Source organism: Salminus brasiliensis, chromosome 2, assembly GCF_030463535.1.
Source record: "Salminus brasiliensis chromosome 2, fSalBra1.hap2, whole genome shotgun sequence".
In the NCBI taxonomy this organism is placed as follows: Eukaryota; Metazoa; Chordata; class Actinopteri; order Characiformes; family Bryconidae; genus Salminus; species Salminus brasiliensis.
In genome coordinates, this window is record NC_132879.1 from 59,104,393 (window position 1) to 59,122,576 (window position 18,184).

General features: G+C 41.5%; 1 protein-coding gene across 1 annotated transcript; it reads left to right on the plus strand.

Moving 5' to 3' along the window:
- The first annotated feature begins 63 nt into the window (after positions 1 to 63).
- On the plus strand, positions 64 to 17,854 carry LOC140549584 (uncharacterized). The gene is given in 4 exon segments (XM_072673335.1): positions 64 to 2,470; positions 6,641 to 6,653; positions 13,694 to 15,489; positions 15,492 to 17,854. Coding segments are annotated over 4 exon segments (2,883 nt in total). The 5' UTR covers positions 64 to 1,575; the 3' UTR covers positions 15,671 to 17,854.
- Positions 17,855 to 18,184: the final 330 nt, after the last annotated feature.

An 18,184-nucleotide genomic window follows, 5' to 3' on the forward strand; every position in this document is an offset into this window, starting at 1 on the left:
AGATCCTGGTCCGCAGTGTTCTTCTAGAGGAACAGGAGCTGCTCTGCTGAAGGTAAACAGCTCTTCTACACTGTTTACACTCTGTTTACACTGTGTTTACACTCTGTTTACACTCTGTTTACACTGTGTTTACAGTTTACTGGTGGAGAAATGCTCTCTTTCCCAACAGTAAGATGTAAAAGAGGTGGTATATGGAGCTAAAACAGAAGAAACTGTCACCCATACTGAGCTGAGGAGGCTAATGTTAGTTAGTCTGTGATTGTTGGGGAGTTTTCCTGCTTCAGATTTTCTAGTTGAGATTAGTTTGTAGTTCAAGTTGATTGTATTGTGTTGGTTCAGCTTCTGAACTGCTTTTGTTTGAGTTTGGTGGCTTAGCTGGTCTACAAGCATGATCAATCTGACCAAGCATGACCTGCATGACCAAAATCAAATGCAACCAAGACAATCCCAACCAGTAACCAGCAAACCAGCAGTTTCTTTAGGGACACAGAAAACAGACTGTTATTGTTTAAACAGAGAAACATGATTAATAAAAATAAAATCCTTTTGTTGTGAGCAGTGCTTAATTGCTAAATTAAGAAATGGTAAGCTTCTTGTGCCTTAGGTTATAGACTCCTGCAGTTTGTTTAAACATTTTGTCTGAGTTACTAAAAGTAAACCAGTATAATGGATGAGCTTTAGTTTGTCTTCAGGTGACCTTGCTCCCTGTTTAAAAGCTGCCTAGAAGGTGAAGCCGTTACTTTAAAGCATCTATTACATGTTTTAATATAATGCGATATATCATTATCCTCATTAACATCTGTGAGTAGAACACATTTCCCAGACTTGTTGTCATAATGTACATTAGACCATGAAAAGTTGTGGGAGCAGTTTATTTCCAATGTGTACAACAGGTCTGGAGAACCCTCCTGTCTGTGATCCAGTAATGGCAGCTGCTTATTACTCAAACAAGCTGAGCTCTTTACGGTAAACATCTTCATTGACAGTGGCCCTGACATTATTTAACATACTTTGTCTAACATGATGAGATTTAAATAAAGTATTCTGACAGAACCAGGAGTTGTAATTGTATTTAGGTGAAGTTGCTACATGATTAGTTCTAACCACATTCCCATCTTTTTGATCTTTGGTTCAAAGAGGTATACTTCTGCCTTTGTCAGGTCGTATGCCAGGTTAGCTTGTTGACTAAACAGTCTTGAAGTGCTGTTTAAAGTGAAAAGGTTTGTGCATGGCATCTTGAATTGCCAGGCAACTTCTTTTTAAACATCCCTTAGAGGCAATCCTAGGGTAACAAAGAACAACAACCAGGAGTCAGGTATTGTCCTTCCATTGATTGTTACTTAAAACAGCAGAATGTAGCATTTTCACCTGAAAATAACAGCATACTTTAGTTAATCAGACAATACACACAACTTTGTATCCCTTTTTTATATATGTTTTTTTTTACTTTTAATATTGTATTGTATTGTATATCTTTTTGTTCCCTTTTAGAACGGAAGGACCTCCTCAAGTCTTCTCTTTCGTTTCCAGTTTCCCACAGAGATCAAATTTACTTACAAACAGGGATATCTCACAATGCTTAAATCAGAAGAGGTAAAATGTGAGGAACTTGTAGTAGAAGGTTCCAGTACTCAAACAACATCATGCAGACAAAAAACAAAAAATAAGAGAACACACTACTGCTCAGAGTGTGGGAAGGCTTTTCCTGGGCCGCATCATCTCAAACAACACCAGCGTATTCACACCGGAGAGAAACCACATCACTGTTCAGACTGTGGGAAGAGCTTTAGACTGCAGAGTGTTCTCCAAAAACACCAGCGCATTCACACTGGAGAGAAACCGTATCAGTGTTCAGAGTGTGGGCTGAGTTTTAATCGTAAGGGTAATCTCCAGAAACACCAGCGCATTCACACCGGAGAGAAACCGTATCTGTGCTCCGACTGTGGGAAGAGCTTTAGAGTGCAGAGTATTCTCCAAAAACACCAGCGCATTCACACTGGAGAGAAACCGTATCACTGTTCAGAGTGTGGACAGAGTTTTAGAGATAGTGGTACTCTGAAAAAACACCAGCGCATTCACACAGGAGAGAAACCGTATCACTGCTCATACTGTGGGAAAAGTTTTATTCAACAGAGTAATCTTAAGACACACCTGCGAGTTCACACAGGAGAGAAACCATACCAGTGTTCAGAGTGTGGACAGAGTTTTATAACAAAGTATAGCCTCCAAATACACCATCGTGTTCACACAGGAGAGAAACCATATCAGTGCTCGGAGTGTGGACAGAGTTTTATAACAAACTATAGCCTCCAACTACACCAGCGTATTCACACTGGAGAAAAGCCCTATCACTGCTTAGTGTGTGGGAGGAGTTTTATTGTTCAGAGCCATCTTAAAAGACACCAGCACATTCACACAGGAGAGAAACCATATCACTGCTCAGACTGTGGGAAGAGCTTTAGAGTACAGAGTTTACTCCAAAAACACCAGCGTATTCACACTGGAGAAAAAACGTATTGGTGCTCAGAGTGTGGAAAGAGTTTTAGAGAACAGACTCATCTGCAAACACACCAGCGCATTCACACTGGAGAGAAACCGTATCACTGCTCAGTGTGTGGACAGAGTTTTAGAGAGAGTGGTACCCTTAAAAAACACCAGCGCATTCACACTGGAGAGAAACCATATCAATGCTTGGACTGTGGACAGAGTTTTATAACAAAGTATAGTCTCCAAATACACCAGCGTATTCACACTGGAGAAAAACCCTACCTGTGCTCAGAGTGTAGGAAGAGTTTTAATCACTTGGGTGATCTCCAAAGACACCAGCGAATTCACACTGGAGAGAAACCTTATCAGTGCTCGAAGTGTGGACAGAGTTTTATAACAAAGTATAGTCTCCAAATACACCAGCGTATTCACACCGGAGAAAAACCCTACCCGTGCTCAGAGTGTGGGAAGAGTTTTAATCATAAAGGTAATCTCAAGAAACACCAGTGCATTCACACCAGAGAGAAACCATAGATCAAGATGAGGAAACATTTTAACCTTTCCAGGAGAAAGCACAATTCCCAACTCCTCCAGTTATGAAAACAGCATCTGTGAATCTGGACAACTTTCATATAATCGTGGCATGTCATCTGTTGTTTGTGATTAAATTAAATGTTGTATGACTGGAAATTCTGAATTATAGTGAGTAATGCTAAATATGTTGTAATTAATGTTATATGAAGCCCAAATCCATGGTCAGAATATTTTAGTGACGTCATGTATAATATGGTATATATGGACTTAATGTCTGGTTTCAGGAGGACACCCCACTGGGAGTGGTGAGGTCTGAATGCTACCCACAATGATTGTAGAAAAATATGGACAGTGTAATGTTTTAAAAGTAAAGCCTCCACTTGTTTAGTGCCTGCACTGTCTGGCTGCAGTATGGTGTTTAGATCCACCCATCCTCAAATATTTCGAAGACGTGTTTTCGTCCTACTGTTTTCCACTAAACAGTCTTTACATGTCCAGTGTCTAATTTCAATGGTTTTCCCTGTGCTAATATTGGTCATTTTTTCACCCCACGTTTCTTAAACCCTTATCCTGTTGTATCGTAAGAAGGCGGGGTTACACCTAGGAATGAAGTGATTGTCAGTTTCTAGTACCTGTGTTCTGGATGGGCTGTCAGGCAGATGACTACTTACTATTATTCCTAATTTCTTATGAGTGTTTAAGGTAGACATTTTGAAAGTCATGTCATTTACTGTTGGTCGAATTGACAGACTCTGTACAAAGTCTCAATGGCCAACGGAGCTAAGCTGTGGTATTGTAATTTGATGCAAATGTGAATAAAATTTTGAACACACAGTAAGAAATTACTTCTAATCTCGCTCTAAGTTCATCTGCTGTTCATTACCAAACCCCCCCCAACACATAAACTCACATATAAATGTTATGTTTTTTGTGGACGTAAAGTGAAAATGCGAAAATGCTCATTTCTTTCTCATTTTTAAATACATAGAAATTTTCAGTAGGTCTAATTACCAAATGTTTAAACAGTGGTGTGAACACTTGCTGTTTGAGTATGCCAAGAAAAAACATTAAATCTACAAGACTGTAATAGTGAGGGGACAACAATCAAATATTAAACCTAAAATGTCCTCTTGCACAACACCAGAAAGCTGTATACCATGAGCAAATTGTCAGAAAATATCTGAAAGTGGTAGAGATATGACCCATACTGGACACCAGTGGTGTACAGGGGGAAAGGGAAGTGGAAAGAAGAGAGAAAGGGGAGAGTGCTCAGTGCAAACCGCAGGCTGTAAATGATCAAACAATACACAATAAAGATTATGGGAGTTTATAATGGATGGCTTTTATTTTTCGTATTTCATTTATGTTTTGGTTAATTTTTTACTTTATTTATTATTATGTTATTGTTTGGTAGTAGCAGTAGTGTTATTGTGCTGTTTTAACTTTTAGCCTTAGTCGGGGTTTACCAGAATACTCCGACCTACCGAGCCACTGTGGTCACATGGCTGTAGTGTGCTTCCTCCTGAAGTCCAGGTGGGGGCGCTAGTTCTACAACTGTGGTTCTTCAAAGACAGTGAAGCGGAGTTGAAGATGATCCTGGTCCGCAGTGTTCTTCTAGAGGAACAGGAGCTGCTCTGCTGAAGGTAAACAGCTCTTCTACACTTTTACACTCTGTTTACACTCTGTTTACACTCTGTTTACAGTTTACTGGTGGAGAAATGCTCTCTTTCCCAACAGTAAGATGTAAAAGGTGGTATATGGAGCTAAAACAGAAGAAACTGTCACCCATACTGAGCTGAGGAGGCTAATGTTAGTTAGTCTGTGATTGTTGGGGAGTTTTCCTGCTTCAGATTTTCTAGTTGAGATTAGTTTGTAGTTCAAGTTGATTGTATTGTGTTGGTTCAGCTTCTGAACTGCTTTTGTTTGAGTTTGGTGGCTTAGCTGGTCTACAAGCATGATCCAAAATCAAATGCAATCAAGACCATCCCAACCAGTTACCAGCAAACCAGCAGTTTCTTTAGGGACACTGGCACCGAAGTGGTGGAACGAGCTTCCCCTGGGTGTCCGAACGGCAGAGTCGCTCGCTGTTTTCAAACGCAGATTGAAGACCCTCCTCTTCCGAGAATACTTGGACAAATAGCAGAGTACTATGGTCACCTTATTGACTTGAGCTTAGTAATGTCTAAAGCTTAGGTATTTTTTTAACTATTTGTCTATTCTAACTAGATAAGGTTTTTCGTGGGTAAATAGCAAAGCACTTTGGTAAGTCGCTCTGGATAAGAGCGTCTGCTAAATGCCTTAAATGTGAATGACACAGAAAACAGACCGTTATTGGTCAAACAGAGAAACATGATTAACAAAGTGACTAAAAGTAAAACAGTATAATGGATGAGCTTTAGTTTATCTACAGGTGACCTTGCTCTCTGTTTAAAAGCTGCCTAGAAGGTGAAGCCGTTACTTTAAAGCATCTATTACATGGTTTAATATAACTCAAAATATCAGCATCCTTAATAACATCTGTGAGTAGAACACATTAGCTAGACTTGTTTTCACAATGTACATTAGACCATAAAAAGTTGTGGGAGCAGTTTATTTCTAATGTGTACAACAAGTCTGGAGAAACCACCTCTCTGTGATCCAGTAATGGCAACTGCTTATTACTCAAACAAGCTGAGCTCTTTACGGTAAACATCTTCTTTGACAGTGGTCCTGACATTATTTAACATACTTTGTCTAACATAATGAGATTTATATAAAGTATTCTGACAGAACCAACTGAAGGGAGAACTCAGGAGCAGAACATGCCAAATCGTGCATGCTGGTAATTTAAAAAGACAGTACTTGTAAAGCCAGAACAATCGTGGAGTGAAGGTGTTTGAAGTTTTGCGCCTGTCATTCTGGACAGCAGTCTCTGCATCTGGGCCAAGTATGCTGTCTTTAGGTCTGTTTTAAATACTTTAAAAAAATAAAACATCTTTAGAACATTGTGCTTGAAAATACAGCTAAAGAAACAGTCATCATTTAGAGATTAGTTAATCTTACAGTCTGGTAGACCTAGTGGTTTCTGGCCTTTGTTGTCCATAACATTAAACTGCAGCATGCAGAAATTCTGATACTGTGTTTGAACTTCCATAAGCTACCAATGGTAGGTGCATTTACTTTTAATATCAACAGTGCTATGCACAGACTGTGTCATGGGGTCATCGGGGACAGGGGTTGTTCTTACCGGATTGTTGTTCTGTGATTCACATTAGGCACAGGCATCAACATCATGGAAATGTGTTTTCATTTTGTAATCTAGTTATTCTGGATTCTAGTTATTTACGCAGGAGAAAACCTGTTTCACTGCTCCGAGTGTGGGATGAGTTTTAGAGAGAGTGGTACCCTTTAAAGCACACCAGTGTATTCACACTGGAGAGAAACCGTTTCACTGCTCAGGATGTGGGAAGAGTTTTAATCAGAAAGGCAGTCTCCAAAAACACCAGCGCATTCACACAGGAGAAAACCCATATCAGTGCTCGGACTGCGGACAGAGCTTTGTAAAAAAAAAGCATGTCATCTGCTGTTTGTGATTAAATCATGTCATAGGATTGGAATTTCTGATTTTTTTTTTATTGAGCATTGCTCAGTGTGTTGTATTTGATGTTCTTCTTCTTGGATGACTGCTCACTACCTCAAACTCAACCCCAGCAAGACGGAGCTGCTGTACATCCCGGGAACTGCTGGACCAAGAAACGATCTTGCCATCACCTTTGAGAACTCACTGGTCACTCCTTCTACTGAAGCCCGAAGCCTTGGTGTAGTGATGGATGATCAGTTATCGTTCTCAAGTCATGTTGCAAACGTAACTCGGTCCTGCAGATTTCTTCTGTACAACATCTGGAGAATTCGACCCTTCCTCTCTAGAGAGGCCACCCAGGTGCTTGTTCAGTCTCTCGTCACTTCCAGACTTGACTACTGCAACTCTCTTCTGGCTGGTCTCCCTCTGCGCACCATCAGGCCCCTGCAACTCATCCAGAATGCAGCGGCACGGGTCGTCTTCAATTTCCCAAAATGTAGCCATATCACTCCACTGCTGCGTTCTCTCCACTGGCTTCCTGTAGCTGCCCGCATCAGATTTAAAACCCTGACGCTGGCCTACAAAGCCAAGAACGGACCAGCCCCTCCGTATCTGATGGCAATGGTCAAAAGCCGATCCGCACCAAGAGCCCTTCGAGCTACAAGTACGGCTCGGCTCGACCCGCCATCCCTCAAAATCCGCGGAAGACAAGCGTCCAGGCTTTTTTCTGTCCTGGCACCAAAGTGGTGGAACGAGCTGCCCCTGGGTGTCCGAACGGCCGAGTCGCTCGCTGTCTTCAAACGCAGACTGAAGACACATATATTTTTTAAGACATATGTTTCTATTTTATTTTTTTACCTCCATTTTGTTGTGTTTTAAACCAGGAAGTAGATGTGTGTCTGTTTTTCTTCTCTCACAAGAAATAGACTAGGGAATGAGTCTTTAATCCATAGACAATATTGACTGTTATTATGAAACTTTTTCTTGCTTGCTGTTGGGTGGTGAATTGATGAATTTTGCATGAACCTACTTTTGCTCACATTACCCATTTGTGTTAAAAAATATGTAAATATATATTGTTCACTTTGAATAATTGTTTCTTGTTTTACAGCCCTTTTATATACAGTCATGTAAAAAAGTTAGCTCATGGAAATGTTTTTCATGTTTGAACATACCTATGGGCATTTGATCTCCATTTAAACAATAGTTACATTACCTGCATCTCTCAGTAAACACATACAACTACATGGAATATAATTTCTAAAAATACTTTTCTTTTAGAAAGCTTAGAACCCACCACACACACACAGTCACACACACACACACACACACACACGCACATTTGTTACTACTTAAAATGTGTCAACATAAAATGTTTGTGTAGATGTAAAGTGGGACATTCATGTTTCTTTCTCATTTTTAAATACATAGTTTTTAAATATCAAAGTTTAATAAGGTGTAATTCCCAAATATTTAAACAATAGTATGAAAGCTTAGTGTTTAAGTATGCCAATTATATATATATATATATATATATATATATATATATATATATATATATATATATATATATATATAAAATATTGTAATAGTAAAGGGACAATGCTGAAATATTAAAACTAAAATGTGCTGCTGTTGTCCTTTTGCACAGCACCACAAAGCTCTACACAATATCCCTGTATCCTCCTTAAGGACTATCCGTGATGTACCCCTCCATCACCAAATTGTCTGCACAGTGCGGACGGCATGTTGATGAACTACAGCATTTTGGTTCTGGTTTATTTTTGCTTTATTTATTATCATGTTATTGTTCAGTAGTAGCAGTAGTGTTATTGTGCTGCTTCAACTTCTAGCCTCAGTCGGGGTTTACCAGAATACCCCGATTTACCGAGCCACTGTGGTCACATGGCTGTAGTGTGCTTCCTCCTGAAGTCCAGGTGGGGGCGCTAGTTCTACAACTGTGGTTCTTCAAAGACAGTGAAGCGGAGTAGAAGAAGATCCTGGTCCGCAGTGTTCTTCTAGAGGAACAGGAGCTGCTCTGCTGAAGGTAAACAGCTCTTCTACACTTTTACACTCTGTTTACACTCTGTTTACACTCTGTTTACACTCTGTTTACACTCTGTTTACAGTTTACTGGTGGAGAAATGCTCTCTTTCCCAACAGTAAGATGTAAAAGAGGTGGTATATGGAGCTAAAACAGAAGAAACTGTCACCCATACTGAGCTGAGGAGGCTAATGTTAGTTAGTCTGTGATTGTTGGGGAGTTTTCCTGCTTCAGATTTTCTAGTTGAGATTAGTTTGTAGTTCAAGTTGATTGTATTGTGTTGGTTCAGCTTCTGAACTGCTTTTGTTTGAGTTTGGTGGCTTAGCTGGTCTACAAGCATGATCAATCTGACCAAGCATGACCTGCATGACCAAAATCAAATGCAACCAAGACAATCCCAACCAGTAACCAGCAAACCAGCAGTTTCTTTAGGGACACAGAAAACAGACTGTTACTGTTTAAACAGAGAAACATGATTAATAAAAATAAAATCCTTTTGTTGTGAGCAGTGCTTAATTGCTAAATTAAGAAATGGTAAGCTTCTTGTGCCTTAGGTTATAGACTCCTGCAGTTTGTTTAAACATTTTGTCTGAGTTACTAAAAGTAAACCAGTATAATGGATGAGCTTTAGTTTGTCTTCAGGTGACCTTGCTCCCTGTTTAAAAGCTGCCTAGAAGGTGAAGCCATTACTTTAAAGCATCTATTACATGTTTTAATATAATACGATATATCAGTATCCTCATTAACATCTGTGAGTAGAACACATTAGCCAGACTTGTTGTCATAATGTACATTAGACCATGAAAAGTTGTGGGAGCAGTTTATTTCCAATGTGTACAACAGGTCTGGAGAACCCTCCTGTCTGTGATCCAGTAATGGCAGCTGATCATTACTCAAACAAGCTGAGCTCTTTACAGTAAACATCTTCTTTGACAGTGGCCCTGACATTATTTAACATACATTATTTAACATGCTGAGACTTAAATAAAGTATTCTGACAGAACCACCTGACTGCTGTAATTGCAGTCAGGTGAAGTTGCTACATGATTAGTTCCAACCACCTTCCCATCTTTTTATTCTTTGGTTCAAAGAGATGAACTACTGCCTTTATGAGGTCGTTTACCAGGTTAGCATGCTGTTACCAGGTTAGCATGTATAGGTTTGAAACTGGAAGAGCTGTTTAATGCAAAAAAAAAGAACTTTTCCAAAGCATCTTCAACAACAGGGAGTCTGAAATGGTCCTTCTATTTATATAATTTAACCCAGCATTTTGTTGCAGTTTTACCTGAAAATAACAGCATTCTCCAGTAATTCTCTGATCTGATTGTTAATACTTTGGGCTCAACACATCTGAAACGGCACTATCAATATTTCGTGAAGTGGGCAGGACAACACATGCCAGGAGTGCATAATGAGGTGTAACACAAGTCATATTTGTGTACAATCCTGTAATATTATAAAGTCCATATGCTTCTTTCACTTTAGATGTTTCTTCTGTATCTCTCCGCTCACCTAGAAATACATATGAATAGCAAATCCTTTAGTGACGTCTTAAAGCGCAAATTACACTTCCAAACTGTAGAATCAGAATCTCTTTATTTCACCAAGTATGTTACACATACAAGGAATTTGTCTTGGTGAGAGCAACACGTATGACAAGTAACAAAAACACAGAACACAGATTATTTACAGCATTAAACTAAAGGAAAATTACACTAAACAATAAATAGGATTGCGGATAAAAAAAAAAAAAAAGTACTAAAGGTAATAAAGAGCTGAAGAAGCTGAAAGCTGTGAAACAGATTTAGTTGAAAAATATTATATATAGAAAGTTACAGATGACCTGAATATTTACAGAAAAGAACATCTGTACAGGTGTGCAAATAGTCATAGTGCAAATAGCAGAGTGCAAATAGCTGTTCAGTCCGGTTTGGTACAGTTCAGTTGTAAGTTTAGAGGTTTACAGTGGGAGGTGTTCACTGTGGTTGAGGAGCGCTACAGCTCTGGGGAAGAAGCTGTTAGCATGGCGTGTTGTGCTGGTTTTGACGGACCGCAGTCTTCTACCAGAGGGGAGTGTCTGGAAGAGGAGGTGTCCATGATGTGAGGGGTCAGATGTAATTTTGCCAGCATGCTTCTTCACCCTGCTGGTGTAGATCTGCTGAAGTGATGGCAGGTTACATCAAATGATCCTCTCTGCTGTCCTGATGATGCGCTGGAGTTTGGCTCTTTCTTGTGAGGTGGAGGAACCAAACCAGATGGTTATGGAGGCTGTGAGAATGGACTCGATGATCGCTGTATAGAACTGGATCAGGGTCTGTGGCAGGTTGAATTTCTTGAGCTGTCTCAAGAAGAACATTCTTAGCTGAGCTTTCTTGATGATGGAGATGGTGTTTTTCTCCCATTTCAAGTCTCTGGAGATGGAGGTGCCCAGGAACTTGAGTGACTCCACCATGGATACTGCAGTGTTGTTGATGTGGAGGGGCGGAAGTGTGGGTGGATTGCGTTGGAAGTCCACCACCATCTCTACAGTCTTTTCTGTGTTTAGTAGCAGGTGGTTGTTGCTGCACCAGAGTGGAGTCATCTGCAAATTTCAGGATCTTTACAGCTGGATCTTTGGAGACACAGTCATTAGTGTAGAGGCTGAAGAGAAGGGGTGAAATAACACAACTCTGAGGGACTCCAGTACTGAGTGTCCGGAGGTCTGAGGTGTGCTTCCCCAGCCGCACCTGCTGTCTCCTGTCTGTCAGGAAATCCATGAAACACATGGAGTCTGGCACTGACAGCTGGGAGAGTTTGGCCTGAAGAAGCTGCGGCAGAACAGTGGTAAAAGCCGAGCTAAAGTCCACAAACAAAACCCTAGCATAGTTTCCATGGCTGTCGAGATGTTGCAGGATAAAGTGCAGTGTCAGGTTGACCACATCGTCGACAGACCTGTTTGCTCAGTACGCAAACTGCAAGGGGTCAGGGCGACAGGCCTGTAGTCATTCAGTCCGGTGATGGTGGATTTCTTGGGAACTGGAATGATGGTGGAGGTTTTGAAGCAGGCTGGAACAGAGCAGAGTTCCAGTGATCTGTTAAAAATGTCTGTAAACACTGGAGCTGATTGGTCACAGCAGTGTTTTAGGGTGGATGGAGAGACTGAGTCAGGCCCGGGGGCTTTCCTCACCTTCTGTCTGCTGAAGAGCCTGTGAACATCCTGCAGGTTGATGCAGAGATGAGCAGGAGGCAGAGGTGAGAGGGCCAGTGTGGGGGTGGAGGTGGAGGGGGGTGATGGGGGGGAGACAGTCTGATTGTCTTTTGTGAGTTCATATCTGCAGTAGAACTCATTCAGGTCGTTGGTGAGGTGTCGGTCGTTCAGGAGGAGGGGGGTCTTTCTCACCTTGTGACCAGTGAGAAGCTGAAGGCCTTTCCAGGCTGAAGATGGGTCGTTAGCAGTGATGTGTCTGTTCAGCTGCTCTGAGTACTTGCTCTTCGCAGCTCTAATCCCTTTCTCCAGTCTGTTATTGGCCTCCTTAAAGACAGTTCTATCTCCACTCCTGAACGCTTCCTCCTTTTCCCTCCGAAGCTGTTTGAGTTCTGTAGTAAACCAGGGGTTGTTGTTACTGTATCTCTCCTGTGATTTAGTTGAGATACAGCTGTCTTCACAGAAACTGATGTATGACGTCACAGTGTCTGTGTATTCGTCAAGTCCGTCTGTCGCTTCCTCAAACACAGCCCAATTTGTGGATTCGAAGCAGCCCTGCAGCTTCTCAATGTCTCCACTGGTCCATCTCTTCACTGTTGTGGTGATGGGTTTGTTGGTTTTGAGTTTCTGCCGGTAGGTTGGAATGAGGTGAACGTGGCTGTGATCGGAGAGCCCGACAGCTGCGCGCGTGACCGCGCGATAGGCATTTTTGATACTGGTGTAGCACTTGTCCAGTGTGTTGCCTTCTCGTGTTGGACACGCAATGTGTTGTCTGTATTTGGGCATCTCCTTCGTGAGGTTTGCGCTGTTAAAATCCTCCAGAGCTCAGGAGCAGAACATGCCAAATCTTGCATGATGCTGCTTTAAAGGGACAGTCCTTGTTAACCCATAACAATCATGGAGTGAAGGTGTTTGATTTATTTCAAGAAAGTTTTGTGCCTGTCATTCTGGACAGCAGTCTGCATCTGGACCAATTATGCTGTTTTTAGGTCTGTTTTAAATACTCCAAAAAATCACATCTTTAGAACAGTGTGCTTGAAAATACAAAAGGTAACAGTTAAAGGAAACAGTCATCATTTAGAGATTAGTTAATCTTACAGTCAGGTAGACCTAGTGGTTTCTGGCCTTTGTTGTCCATAACATTAAACTGCAGCGTACAGAAATTCTGATACTGTGTTTGAACTGTCATAAGCTACCAATGGTAGGTGCATTTACTTTAATATCAACAGTGCTATGCACAGACTGTGTCATGGGTCGTCGGGGACATGGGGTTCTTCTGTGTTTCAGATTGGGCATAGGCATCACTATTACAGAAAGGTGCTTTTATTTTGTAATATAGTTATTCTGACAGGTCATGCTACTTTATCTCCCTTTAGAGTCATTTTTATGTGTTTATGATTTATTTCCTTTTAATATAGAATTTTTCTTTTTTCTGTTTTACAGTAGAACAAGCTCCTGAAATCTTCTATTGCTCCTAGTTTCGAGTTTCCCACAGAGACCCTATTCATTTACAAATGCCACAATAAGCATCACCAAGAGGGATCTCTTACAATGCTGACATCAGAAGAGGTCAAATGTGAGGATCTTAAAGTCAGAAGTTCCAGAATTCAAATAACATCTTGCTGACAAAAACAAAAAAAAGAGAGAGAGAGAGAGAGAGAACACGCTACTGCATTGCGTGTTTGAAGGGTTTTTCTGGTCCCCATCATCTCAAACAACGCCAGCACATTCACACTGGAGAGAAACCATATCAGTGCTCGGACTGTTGACAGGGCTTTGTAACAATGTATAGGTATGAAATACACCAGCGCATCCATGCCGGAGAGAAACCGTATCAGTGCACAGAGTGTGGAAAGAGTTTTAATCAACAAAGCAATCTTTTAAGGCATCAGCGCGTTCACACTGGAGAGAAACTATATCAGTGCACAGAGTGTGGGAAGAGTTTCAGTCACAAAAGCAATCTCCAAATGCATCAGCACATTCACACTGGAGAGAAACCATATCACTGCTCAGAGTGTGGAAAGAGTTTTAATCAACAAAGCAATCTTTTAAGGCATCAGCGCGTTCACACTGGAGAGAAACTATATCAGTGCACAGAGTGTGGGAAGAGTTTCAGTCACAAAAGCAATCTCCAAATGCATCAGCGCATTCACACTGAAGAGAAACTATATAAGTGCACAGAGTGTGGCATGAGTTTTAGAGAGAGTGGTGCTCTCAAAAAACACCAGCGCATTCACACTGGAGAGAAAACATATCAGTGCACGGAGTGTGGGAAGAGTTTCAGTCACAAAAGCAATCTCCAAATGCATCAGCGCATTCACACTGGAGAGAAACCGTATCACTGCTCAGAGTGTGGAAAGAGTTTTAATCAACAAAGCAATCTTTTAAGGCACCAGCGCGTTCACACTGGAGAGAAACTATATCAGTGCACAGAGTGTGGGAAGAGTTTCAGTCACAAAAGCAATCTCCAAATGCATCAGCGCATTCACACTGGAGAGAAACCATATCAGTGCTCAGAGTGTGGGATGAGTTTTAGAGAGAGTGGTGCTCTCAAAAAACACCAGCGCATTCACACTGGAGAAAAACCATATCAGTGCAATGAGTGTGGGAAGAGTTTTAATCAAAAAGGCAGTCTCCAAATGCATCAGCGCATTCACACTGGAGAGAAACCGTATCACTGCTCAGAATGTGGAAAGAGTTTTAATCAACAAAGCAATCTTCTAACGCACCAGCGCATTCACACAGGAGAGAAGCCGTATCACTGCTCAGACTGTGGGAAGATATTTAGAGACAGTGGTACCCTCCAAAAACACCAGCGCATTCACACTGGAGGGAAACCATATCAGTGCAACGAGTGTGGGAAGAGTTTTAATCAACAAGGCCATCTCCAAATGCATCGGCGTATTCACACTGGAGAGAAACCATATCACTGCTCAGAGTGTGGAAAGAGTTTTAATCAACAAAGCAATCTTCTAAGGCACCAGCACGTTCACACTGGAGAGAAACCCTATTACTGCTTAGAGTGTGGGAAGAGTTTTAATCGAAAAGGCAGTCTCCAAAGACACCAGTGCATTCACACTGGAGAGAACCCCTATCACTGCTCAGAGTGTGGAAAGGGTTTTAATCAACAATGCAATCTTCTAACCCACCAGCGCATTCACACCGGAGAGAAGCCGTATCACTGCTCAGAGTGTGGGAAGAGCTTTAGACTGCAGAATGTTCTTCAACAACACCTGCGAGTCCACACTGGAGAGAAACCATATCAGTGTTCAGAGTGCGGACAGAGTTTTATAACAAAGTATAACCTCCAAATACACCATCGCATTCACACCGGAAAGAAACCCTATTACTGCTCAGAGTGTGGGAATAATTTTAGAGACAGTGGCACCCTTCAAAAACACCAGCGCATTCATGCTGGAGAGAAACCATATCAGTGCTCAGAGTGTGGGAAGAGTTTTAATCAACAAAGCAATCTTCTAACGCACCAGCGCGTTCACACTGGAGAGAAACCATATCACTGCTCAGAGTGTGGAAAGAGTTTTAATCAACAAAGCAATCTTCTAACGCACCAGCGCATTCACACTGGAGAGAAACCGTATCACTGCTTAGAGTGTGGGATGAGTTTTAGGCATAATGGTACCCTCAAAGCACACCAGCGTATTCACACTGGAGAGAAACCGTATCAGAATGTGGAAAGAGTTTCAATCAAAAAAGGAGTCTCCAAAAACACCAGCGCATTCACACAGGACTGAAATCGTATTACTGCTTAGATTGTGGGAAATGTTTTCCACGTCCATATTTTAAAGAACACAAATGCATTAAGAGGGAAGTAAAAACTAATGTAGGGTTACCTGCAGAGTAAATGTTCCGTCTATGCCTAACCTGTTGATTGATTAATCAGGGCCTTATGTGGTCTCCATCATGACAATGATGATCCCTCAAATCAGCAATGGGTCAAGATGAGGAGACATTTTAACCTTTCCAGGAGAAAGCACATTTCTCCAGTTATGATAACAGCATCTGTGAATTATCTACCTGGAGAACTTCACAGGACTTCACAACTTGGCATGTCATCTGCTGTTTGTGATTAAATCATGTCGTAGGACTGGAATTTCTGTTTTTTTTATTGAGCATTGCTAAATGTGTTGTATTTCATGTTAAATGAAGCCCAAATTCATGTTTAGGATATCAGAATATTTTCTGTGAAATTGTATGGTTGGTGTGGCACAACAGAGAACAACACTACCTGCCAGTGAGCTACCACACCATGTGGGACACTGGGGTTTGATTTCTGGTCTGGGTGACTTTGCTGTGCTTGGGCAAAACTCCTTACAGAACTTTAACAACCTCTGTAATAAGAGTAACCAGCTAAGTGCCGTAATAATAACGTACACCGCTCAAAAAATAAAGGGAGCACTCAAATAACACATCCTAGATCTGAATGAATGAAATATTCTCATTGAATACTTCTGTATACTTCTGTTCTGTACAAAGTTGAATGTGCTGACAACAAAATCACACATAAATCATCAATGGAAATCAAATTTATTAACCAATGGAGGCCTGAATTGGAAAAACACACTACAGGCATATCCAACTTTGATGTAATGTCCTTAAAACAAGTCAAAATGAGGCTCAGTATTGTGTGTGTGGCCTCCACGTGCCTACAACGCCTGGGCATGCTCCTGTTGAGGATCTCCTCCCAGACCTGGACTAAAGCATCCGCAAACTCCTGGACAGTCTGTGGTGCAACGTGACGTTGGTGGATGGAGCCAGACAAGGGCTGTGCAGCCCTCCAAAGAAATGCTACCCCACACCATTACTGACCCACTGCCAAACCGGTCATGCTGAAGGATGTTGCAGGCAGCAGATCGCTCTCCACAGCGTCTCCAGACTTGGTCACGTCTGTCACATGTGCTCAGTGTGAACCTGCTTTTATCTGTGAAGAGCACAGGGCGCCAGTCGCGAATTTGCCAATCCTGGTGTTCTCTGGCAAATGCCAAGCGTCCTGCACGGTGTTTGGCTGTGAGCACAACCCCAACCCCCCATATCTGTGGACGTCGGGCCCTCATACCATCCTCATGGAGTCGGTTTTAAACCGTTTGTGCAGACACTTGCACATTTGTGGCCTGCTGGAGGTCATTTTTAAGGGCTCTGGCAGTGATCCTCCTGTTCCTCCTTGCACAAAGGCGGAGGTAGCAGTCCTGCTGCTGGGTTGTTGCCCTCCTACGGCCTCCGCCACGTCTCCTGGTGTACTGGCCTGTCTTCTGGTAGCGCCTCCAGCCTGCGCATTGATGTGCCATCCTGGATGAGCTCCACTACCTGAGCCACTTGTGTGGGTTGTAGAGTCCATCTCATGCTACTATAAGTGTGAAAGCACCACTAACATTCAAAAGTGATCAAACCATCAGCCAGAAAGCATAGGTACTGAGAAGTGGTCTGTGGTCCCCACCTGGAGAACCACTCCTTTATTAAGTGTGTCTTGCTAATTGCCAATAATTTCCACCTGTTGTCTATTCTATTTGCACAACAGCATGTGAAATTGATTGTCAATCAGTGTTGCTTCCTAAGTGGACAGTTTGATTTCACAGAAGTTTGATTTACTTGGAGTTATATTGTGTTGTTTAAGTGTCCCCTTTATTTTTTTGAGCAGTGTATAATGCGGTATATGTAGACTTTATGTCCAGTTTCTGGAGGACACACCAATGGGAGTGGTGAAGTCTGAATGCTACCCACATGGATTGTAGAAAAACATGGATAGTGTAAGGTCTTAAAGGGGAAGCCTCCACCTGTTTAGTGCCTGTGCTGGCTGGCTGCAGTATGATGTGTAGCTCCACCCATCCTCATATATTTTGAAGACATGTTTCCATTGTATTTTCTGGTATTTCTGCCATTTTGTGTTGTTTTATCCATAAACAATATTGACTGTTATTATGAAGCTTTTTCCCTGCTTTCCACCAGTGTTGGGCGGTGAATTGAGGAATTTTGCATGAGTCTACTTTAACATGTGCTCAAATTACTGTTTGGGTTAAAATATATGTACATATATATTGTACACTGTGAGTATCATTCTGTTTTGGGTTGTTTTTTTACAGCCCTGTAACATACAGTCATGTAAAAAAGTTGATGAAAACATTTTTCACATGTTTGAACATATCTATGGGCATTTGATCTCCTTTTGAACAATAGTTACTTTACCTGCATCTCTCAGTAAACACATACAACTATGTGGAATATAATTCCTAAAAATGCAACTTTTCTGCGAGTAAAAGCTTAGAACGTGCCACACACAAATGCGCACACACACATTTGTTACTACTTGAAATGTGTCAACATAAAATGTTTGTGTAGGTGTAAAGTGGAAAATTCATGTTTC